General features: G+C 37.1%; 1 protein-coding gene across 3 annotated transcripts; it reads right to left on the minus strand.

Annotated features, from left to right (window-relative positions):
- Positions 1-465: 465 nt before the first annotated feature.
- On the minus strand, positions 466-9,668 carry si:dkey-193c22.1 (uncharacterized protein LOC567837 homolog). Of its 3 annotated transcripts, XM_062417967.1 has the most exons (10): positions 9,537-9,668; positions 9,331-9,451; positions 5,798-5,825; positions 3,168-3,317; positions 2,961-3,081; positions 2,560-2,772; positions 2,265-2,348; positions 1,611-1,752; positions 1,179-1,341; positions 466-1,045 (listed from the first exon to the last, which is right to left on the minus strand). In XM_062417967.1, coding segments are annotated over exons 3-10 (1,110 nt in total). In that variant the 5' UTR covers positions 5,800-5,825; positions 9,331-9,451; positions 9,537-9,668; the 3' UTR covers positions 466-810. The 3 variants fall into 3 exon arrangements, with proteins under 3 accessions (XP_062273951.1, XP_062273949.1, XP_062273950.1); XM_062417965.1 differs by lacking the exons at positions 9,331-9,451; positions 9,537-9,668 and adding an exon at positions 7,422-7,450; XM_062417966.1 differs by lacking the exons at positions 9,331-9,451; positions 9,537-9,668 and adding an exon at positions 7,319-7,414.
- Positions 9,669-9,897: the final 229 nt, after the last annotated feature.

Here is a 9,897-nt window from a genome sequence, read left to right on the forward strand (position 1 = left end):
GGAGCTTACCAGTAAAAAATCTTTAATTAATGCTGTAAAATGTAGTTGCACGCTCATGAATGCATGTTTGTGCATCGTGTCTTCCATCATATTGCCTCATTTCTTTTTTACACCAATGTCTATTTCTGGGTTTTTCTGTACTGCCTAAATCTACCAAATGTTCACTCTAGAAGATTAATACTGTAAGTATGTGTAATACAGGTCAGATACAAAACTTACAATAAAACTCAAACACTGTATATTGATATTAGGCATACAATTGTGATCTCTAGGTAGTTAAAAGACCCAAGAAACCCAATGTGTTACCAGTTTCTTCCGGTGGGTTTAATGTCTGTTTTTTCAGGGATCAATAAACAGTAGGAATAAGATATTACATTCAGGAAATGTTTAATATTAAAGAAATAGGCAAGTCCATGAATCAAAATGTCACTTCAAAAGGAGACTTTTAATAGTAGGACTCCAATGTTAATGCTGTACGTATTCATTACAAAGTTTTTACTTCATGATACCTTTCATGTATAAAAGTATGGCGTTGTTCACATTACCGTCCATTAAGAAAAAAAAACTATATTTTTTGCAGACCATACATTATATATGATTGGAAATTGAACAAATGCAACTCATGAATTTACTCAATTACACACACATAGATGGTCAAATCATTATTATGGAATTACAATTTAAGAGAATCATGTTAAAATCAAGGCTAAATATAATTAACTTTGAGGTATTATAGCAGTTACAGTAAACAAATCAAGTGTATGGCACAATCAGTAAATATAAGTGATGAATGGATGATATGATGGGACGTCAGCAGGTTCCCAGAAGATTTCTGTACTCTTGTTTGATGCAGGTGTAGATGGGATTGTAGAAACGTCTTTCTGGCGCCATGAGGTCAGTGACAATCTCAGTGTGGTCGACTTTGGGCAACAGGTAGAGCGACACCTTTACAGACACCGAGGTGAGGAGCTCAGAGAACTTTGTGGAAGATTCAACAGGTACGATAATGTCAGTGGTTCCATGGAGCAAAGCGAATGGAGGCACTCTGCAAGAAATGGAAACAAGGAAATACTGTAGCTAAAAAAATTCATATTGATAGTGTAAAAAATAAAAATAAAAAACACTTTTATTGCTGCTGAAGAAGAAGGAAACAAAGTATAGCTGTTGCATCGTCACACCTGCTCAGTTTGTCCTGGCTGAGCTTCTCCAGTAAGTGTGTGGGCGAGTAGTACGGGAAGTTCCCCACTCCGTTCATGGCTTTGTGCATGGTGGAAACGTATTCGACTGCTCGCTTCTGCTCGTGCTCATAATGGTCCATGATGTTGTAGACGCCACTAAGACCTGTTCAGGAAATGCAAAAGGGAAGAACTCACTCAATCACATGAACATTGGATTTGATGGAAATAAATAATATTCTTTTCTTTTTGTAAAACAATATTTGGATAATTTTTCTTTGTGTATGTGCGGCTTTTGAAAAATATTGTCAAAAGCTCTCAGATCATGGAAAGGGAAATAAAAACCACCATCAATACTTCAGAAGTTATCTTTGAGCCACACTTACATTTCTTTTAGCATAAACCTGCTTGCAACAAAAACTTTATTATTCTTACCAATAACTCCTCTTATTGCACATGTAATGTCCTGCAGCTTTCTTGCCTCTATGAAAAGCTCCTCTCTTGAGTCAATGAGAAACAGTGTGGTCAGTGCACACAAATGTGCACCAGCTGAATGGCCAATTAATACTATCTTGTCCTGTAAAAGACAGAAGAATGGGACAGCATGTGTCCTAATATGTTAGCCACCTTCAAGAGGAACACTGGATGGATGTGGATGTGCAGAATGATGGCTAAACGTCTCCGAAATAAGCAACTTAAATGACAGTATTCTCCAACAAAAACTAAATATTTTCATTGGTTAGTACATTAAAAATATATGGGTCAGTGTTATTAAACTGAAGAGTTTTTAGAAATTACTTATGTAAAACCTCAAACCTAAAAATTTACCATGAAAATACTTTAAGATCATAATTTTCTCCTAAAATTGGACAATTTTCTGCAAAGATTTTGTGATATTGGAAGGGATTGTGAAATACTAAGACACTGTGCCTGCAGGCTTTACATATGCGATGACATGACGGGTCTCATTTCCTAGAAGGTTTAAAAGATTTTTTTTTCTTATGTGGATTCATGAAGGAAGAGTCAATCTTGCCATTATTATCATCACTTTCCTGAATTTCTACAGCACAGTTAAAAGATGTTTCTTACTTTGTTAAAGTTGAACTTCTGTCCACTCTCTTGGGCCCAAACCAAGCAGTCAGCAATATCTTGTACCATCCCTAAAACATTCCCCTGGCGATCAGATGAAAGCAGCAGTGAGTCCAGATACCACACTAACATTTCTAATTAAATTTCTTATCTGTCATGTGGGTAACCTCAGTATAATTCTTGCCTACAGTTCACGGAGTTATGAGAAGAACATTTCATATTCAAGTCATAAAGTAAGTGCTAGAAATCTTATCAAATGCTAATACGACTACTGTGTGTTGTTGTTAACTCTTACCTTTGGATATGTGCAGTAGTCAGGACATACGACAGTTGCACCTAGTTCTTCAGCCATCTGTCTGGCCAGCAAGCAGTAAATGGATCTATCTCCTGAGCCCCATGCACCTCCGTAGATGAAAACCACCAGCGGTGTTGGCACATCTTCAGACTTACCCAATGTGGGGGGGTGGTACAGGTCCAGCTTGTTGCTTCGGCGACCAAATGTGATGCCCTTTCAAGTGTCCAAACAGACAAAACAGATTTCCCCCCCCCAGACAGTTACATGTGTTACATGGAGTGTTTTATAGATGGACAACATCTTCGAGAAAAAACACAGAAATATGCACTCTTTAACATACATGCTCTACATGAAGACACACACGACAACAAGCAGGATTTTCTAACTTATCCTTTACACACCTTTTCATAATGCTTACGGTTTTCGTCATTCTTGTACCATGACTTCCACTGAAAGTAAAGTCTCCCATACTGCAGGTATTTGAGTGTTTCCAGCACAGCTCTAGTTAAGCAGTAAATCCGCCTGCATTAGAGGGGAAACAATGAATGAGAACCCAGTTCATGGGGGAAAAAAACCCCAAAACAAATATATCATATTTCACAAGTTACCTTGGTCTTAGAGCTTCTATATACTTCTTATATCCAGGCTTGTTGGGCCAGCCGTATAACCACTGAGCCGCTAGAGAGATGGAGTATGGGACACCCACCAATACAGCACCCACAGCCACAGGCAGAGAGACGCGGCATTTTAACCCTGACCTTCAAAAATAAAAACAATAGACAAAGCTATAAAACATATAAGAAGGCCCTCCGTAACACCAGAGCCGCCTACTATTCATCACTAATAGAGGAGAATAAAAATAGTCCAAGGTTTCTTTTCAGCATTTTGGCTAAACTGACAAAGAGTCATAACACTACTGATCCATGTATTCCTTTAACTCTCAGCAGTGATGACTTCATGAGTTTCTTTAATGATAAAATCTCAACTATTAGGGACACAATCAATCACCTCCTGCCCTCAATACACACTGATTCATCCTCTAACATAGGAAACTCAGAAACTGCTGTTAAACCTGATATTTATCTAGACTGTTTCTCTCCAGTCGACCTTATAGAACTAACCTCAATGATCACTTCCTCCAAACCATCAACCTGTCTCTTAGACCCGATTCCAACTAGGCTGCTTAAGGAAGTCTTTCCCTCTGTTAGCACTTCCTTATTAGATATGATCAATCTGTCTTTAGTGACAGGATATGTACCACAGTCTTTTAAAGTAGCTGTCATTAAACCACTTCTTAAGAAGCCAACTCTTGATTCAGAGGTTTTAGCCAACTATAGGCCCATATCTAACCTCCCCTTTCTCTCTAAGATCCTCGAGAAAGCAGTTGCTAATCAGCTGTGTAACTTTCTAAATAATAACAGCTTATTTGAGGATTTTCAGTCTGGATTTAGAGCTCATCATAGTACAGAAACTGCACTGGTAAAAGTTACAAATGACCTCTTAACTTCATCAGATAATGGACTTCTCTCTGTCCTCGTCCTGTTAGATCTTAGTGCTGCCTTCGACACTATTGATCATCAAATCCTGTTAAAGAGACTTGAACATTTAATTGGTATTAAAGGAACAGCATTAAACTGGTTTAAATCCTATCTGTCAGATAGATTTCAGTTTGTAAATGTTAATGATAAATCCTCCATGCAAACAAAAGTTAAACACAGTGTTCCTCAGGGTTCAGTGCTTGGACCAATACTATTCTCCTTATATATGCTTCCTTTAGGAAACATTATTCGGAAACACTCAATAAATGTTCATTGTTATGCAGATGATACTCAATTATATCTATCAATAAAGCCTAATGAAATCAACCAGTTAACTAAACTACAAACATGTATTAAGGACATAAAGTTATTGTGCTTGGCCCTAAACACCTCAGAAACACATTATCCAATGATATAACTACTCTGGATGGCATTACTTTGGCCTCCAGTACTACTGTAAGGAACCTAGGAGTTATATTTGACCAGGATCTGTCCTTTAATTCCCACATAAAACAAATTTCAAGGTCTGCCTATTTTCATCTGCGTAACATTTCAAAAATCAGACATATTCTGTCTCAAAATGATGCTGAAAAACTAATCCATGCATTTGTTACTTCAAGGCTGGATTATTGTAATTCATTATTATCTGGCTGTCCTAATAAATCTCTAAAGACTCTCCAACTGGTCCAGAATGCAGCTGCACGTGTTCTGACAAAAACTAGAAAGAGAGATCACATTACTCCTATTTTAGCTTCACTGCATTGGCTTCCCGTAAAATCAAGAATAGAATTTAAAATCCTTCTCCTCACTTTTAAAGCTCTTAATGGTCAGGCTCCATCATATCTTAAAGAGCTTATAGTACCTTATGTACCTACTAGAACACTGCGCTCCCAGAACGCAGGCCTACTTGTGGTACCTAGTATCTCTAAAAGTAGAATGGGAGGCAGAGCCTTTAGTTATCAGGCTCCTCTCCTGTGGAACCATCTCCCAGATTTGGTCCGGAGGGCAGACACCCTCTATACTTTTAAGAGTAGGCTTAAAACTTTCCTTTTTGATAAAGCTTATAGTTAGCCAGCTCCTAGTTTATGCTGTTATAGGCTTAGACTGCCGGGGGACTCCTACCTCCATGATGCACTGAGCTCCTCTCTCCTCCTCTCTCTCTCTCTATCCATCCATCTATATCCAATAACATTCATGTACTATTAATGCATTCAGTAACCTACACTTCTTCCCCGGAGTTGTCTGTGCTTTCTCCTCTCACAGGCAATCTGGGCCTGTAGACGTCCGGATGACAGATTCCAGTCCTGGACCTTCTAGCTTCAATGTTTATGAACTATGTGCTTCTCTCTCTCTCCTATTCTTACTCTCTCTCCCCCCTACCCCAACCGGTCGAGGCAGATGGCCGCCCACTTTGAGCCTGGTTCTGCCTGAGGTTTCTTCCTGTTAAAAGGGAGTTTTTTTCTTGCCATTGTCGCTAAGTGCTTACTCATGTGGGAATGTTGGGTCTCTTTAAAACTAAAACCTGAAGAGTTCGGTTTAGAACCTGCTCTATGTGTAAAGTGCCTTGAGATAACTTTGTTGTGATTTGGCGCTATACAAATAAAGATTGATTGATTGATTGATAAGTCATATGTCACATTTTGAGTAATGCTACTCAAACTTCTTTCAAATGTATATGTATGTATATGAGAGGCTCTCACATGATGTAGTTCAGTCTGGGTGCCTCACCTACAGAAAAGAAAAGAAAAGATTAAAGATTAAAGAGTGTAAGAAACAGTGTGTGTAAAGTGTAAAATGGTAATGCATCTGAAGCACGGTGTATACTGTATTTGCAGTTTTGGGGATCATGTTATAATAAAGCATCCTTTATAAAGGGTGTATATGTTTTGATGACGGCATTATTAATGGTTATGAAAAAATCTCTGTCTCGTGTTTATTCTCCTCCAACTAGACTCTTGATTTGTCTTCTTTAGAACTGCAACAATAAGTCAATTAATCAATTAGTGGCCAACTACTGAATCAATTGGCAAATATTTTGATAATAGATGAATAGTTTTGAGTCATTTTTAAAATTTCTTTTTCTATGATAATAAACTGAATATCTTTGGTTGTGAACTGCTGGTTGGGACAAAACTAGACATTTGAAGACGTCACCTTGGACCAAACAACTAACTAATTAAACAAGAAAATAACTGACGGATTGATCAATAATGAAAGTAGTTGTTAATTGTAGTGTTAGTCTTTTTAGCCCTTTAGGTCAATGGATCGCAACACCCCTGACTTTTTGGAAAAATGCCACAGAGCATTTGAAAGAAAATCTATTTATGTTAATTTAAGGTTAAGTAATTGGTGGATTGTTATAAAAAAAAATAGTCACATTTATAATTACAAACATTTTTTTTTCAGAGTTGGTGTATAAATGAGAACCCTGTGATGCTTATTATTACTGGAATTAAGGACTTTATGAATGATGTTTCACAATCTGGAAACCCTAAAGTTGCTCTAATTAGTGGATTATAACTTAAAGTAAATTGGGTATTACACTATTAGCTATAATAATATTAATACATGTGGCTAATTTCTTTCCTAGGATGGCGAAGTCATGACCCGCCCTACTCTGCCTGTGATTGGCTTACCCTGATATTCTTGCCCTAATTCTAACCAATCAGACTCCTCATGCCTGAACCCATCTGGCGAAGGCAACGAGTACGAGCCAATCAGAATCAGAGTAGGATGTGTCATGCCTTTGTCATCCTATGAAAACAAATTTACGGGTGGTAGCCAGTTTTCTTTAGATGTGTGCCAGGGCGCCATCTAGTGTCTATTTACACATGTACACAGTGTTTTATTGTTTTTGTTAAAAGCTTAATCGATGCTGCTCAACATCCGCTTATAAATAACGGAGGTATAACACAACGATGATAGGAATTACGGTAACGTTACCACTGCAGTATAACATGAGGTTAGCAAGCTACACACTAAAAGTAACGTTACTGCCAATATTGCATCAAATATGAATTACATTAGATCTGTTGTCAGCTTCCGTTCACTTTTTTACGCATATTAGCAACATAATCGTGTCTTAATTTGAACTCACTACAGATAACAATCCGATGAACAGTTGCAGTTTGCAGCGTTTCCGTAAATGTTTCCGTCACTGTTTTTTCATTGTTTCGGCAAACAGCATGTCATAAATACACTCGAAGTCAACGTAAACATACCATAATTTAATCAGGTATAGCATATAGCATCGCAGCGTTTGTCTGGAATAATGTGTATTGTTATATAAAATGCATTGTTTCAAAAGGAAGACGATGCTCTAACCTCAGCGTAGTGTTTCACTGTCCTCTAACAGCCGGTGTTACGGAATAACTGGTGACCGTGTTATATGGTGACTCTACGAAAAATGACTTTATAGTTTGATCACGTTTCAACTGTGTTTTTAATATCTAAGTATATTAACCATTTATGTAAATTCAATTGTGTTCAGAAGACTCATTCACCTCTCGTAATGTATCCTAAAATGTGAGAAAGTCATCAATTAACACGGTCACCAGTTAAACCGTAACAGCCGGTCAGCTGTCGGTTTGTCGGCCTGACGGAGGAACACATCGATCGGCGAGCGAGAGATTGTAACGTCGTGAACTTCCGCTTTGGTCAAGACAACTATTCGGCGTTCATTTAAAATAAATCTAGTCAGAACTAACATCTCATCTAGTTAGTAGTCTAATAACTTATATTATATCTAAAAAAACGTTTTTTTCCTCTATTAATTGTACGCAGAGGTGTCCGTGTGCATTATAGATGTGGGATGATGATCTCTTTCTCGTCGTTAAAAACATCTTTGTTCCAGCGATACTCCGGAAGTACACGATAGAGCATGATCCCCATGCATGTAAACAGCAGGAATTCAGGCTGTTATCATGAGACTTGACGTGCATATGTAAAAATGATTGTCAGCTGTACTCTTATATATATACGTTTATTAGTGCTGATTTAAAATATAATTTATATTAATTCTCATTAGCACAAATATTTTATTGAATTTTATGGTCCATATCTCTTGATAAAAGCTTATTGAATACAGATTCTAGATATAGGTTAAGTGGTTGGAAATCATAAGCATAGTCACTTTATACTTAAAAATATGATTTGTTCTTTAAATTAAATGCATGTATAAGAGGGAAGAACCCACTACTAGTTGTATAACCACAAACAATGACAATAATAAAATATGTCTATGCATTTGTTAGCACTGTAATTTAGTTAGCCTATAAGCAGATGTGACATTTTTAACTGTTTATTCTCCTTTTTAAGATATATTTCATATGATTACAACTGTGTTTCACTATATTGTCATTCATTAGCTGTTTATATGCCAGCTTCCACTTCCACTCTAAGAAATACATTGATAAACATAGCTTATCAGCTTACAACTACATAAAAAGATGACATGTTAAACGTCTTGAACAAATCTAAAACAAATCTAGTTGCCCCTGACTCAACTCCTCTGCAAGACTGAGAATCTTATATAAGTAATTGTGGATCAGCTACAATATGAATTATATATTTTAATGACAGAAGCATGCGTTCAGTACAGGGTGGCATTGCATAAAATTGGTGTCATGGGAGGGAAAACACTGACATGCAGGACAGAACTAACTTAATCCAGAGTGAAACTTCTGAAACTACAATTAGACAACATTCAGTTTCAAATAAACTAAATTAGTTGTATCTGATAATGATGTCCAGGAATTTGACATACAAGAAACCCCAAAAGCTACAAGAAGGGGAGCATCTGACCTAATATAAAAATAATTTCACAGTCACAATAATATCTGTCCATCCACAGTTACAACCTCAAAACTAAGGATACAAGTACCAATACTATGCAGAGGGTGCAAGTGGAACGCAGTATTTATTAGTGTTATTAATGTGCTTCTCATGCTATGACATATAAAAACAGCATAATAATAATAACTTTATTTTTATACTGTAGCCCCTTTAAAAACAGAGTTTACAGAGCGCCTTGGCAGACAGATCAAAGGCAGTACAACACAAAGCAAGGACACACAACACAGAAAGGTGGACATTAAAAAGACAACAGTAGAAGACAATACAACACAATAAGGGGTTGATTAAAAAAAAATAACATACAATTAAAAATACAATAAACAGACGACATCACAAAAAAGCAATTCAGTAGAAATAAGTTTTAAGAAGCTTTACATACCTTCTCATAATGCTTATGGTTTTCAACATTCTTGTACCATGACTTCCACTGAAAGTAAAGTCTCCCATACTGCAGGTATTTGAGTGTTTCCAGCACAGCTCTAGTTAAGCAGTAAATCCGCCTGCGTTAGAGGGGAAACAGTGAATGAGAACCCAGTTCATGGGGGAAAAACCCCCAAAACAAATATATCATATTTCACAAGTTACCTTGGTCTTAGAGCTTCTATATACTTCTTATATCCAGGCTTGTTGGGCCAGTCGTATAACCACTGAGCCACTAGAGAGATGGAGTATGGGACACCCACCAATACAGCACCCACAGCCACAGGCAGAGAGACGCGGCATTTTAACCCTGAACTTCAAAAATGAAAAAAACAATAGACATTAGCTCTAGTCTGGGTGCCTCACCTACAGAAAAGAAAATATTAAAGAGTGTAAGAAACTGTGTGTGTAAAGTGTAAAATGGTAATGGGGATCATGTTATAATAAAGCATCCTTTATAAAGGGTGTATACGTTTTGATGATGGCATTATTAATGGTTATGAAAAAATCTCTGGCTCGTGTTTAT

The sequence above is a fragment of the Scomber scombrus genome, chromosome 4 (genome assembly GCF_963691925.1).
Source record: "Scomber scombrus chromosome 4, fScoSco1.1, whole genome shotgun sequence".
NCBI lineage: Eukaryota > Metazoa > Chordata > Actinopteri > Scombriformes > Scombridae > Scomber > Scomber scombrus.

Excerpts from the sequence above, each read along its gene's own strand:
- si:dkey-193c22.1 (XM_062417967.1), bottom strand. Across the intron at positions 2,773-2,960 it reads ACCGTAAGCATTATGAAAAG|GGCATCACATTTGGTCGCCG; the intron begins GTGTGTAAAGGA and ends GACACTTGAAAG. Across the intron at positions 1,753-2,264 it reads AGAAGTTCAACTTTAACAAA|GACAAGATAGTATTAATTGG; the intron begins GTAAGAAACATC and ends TGTCTTTTACAG.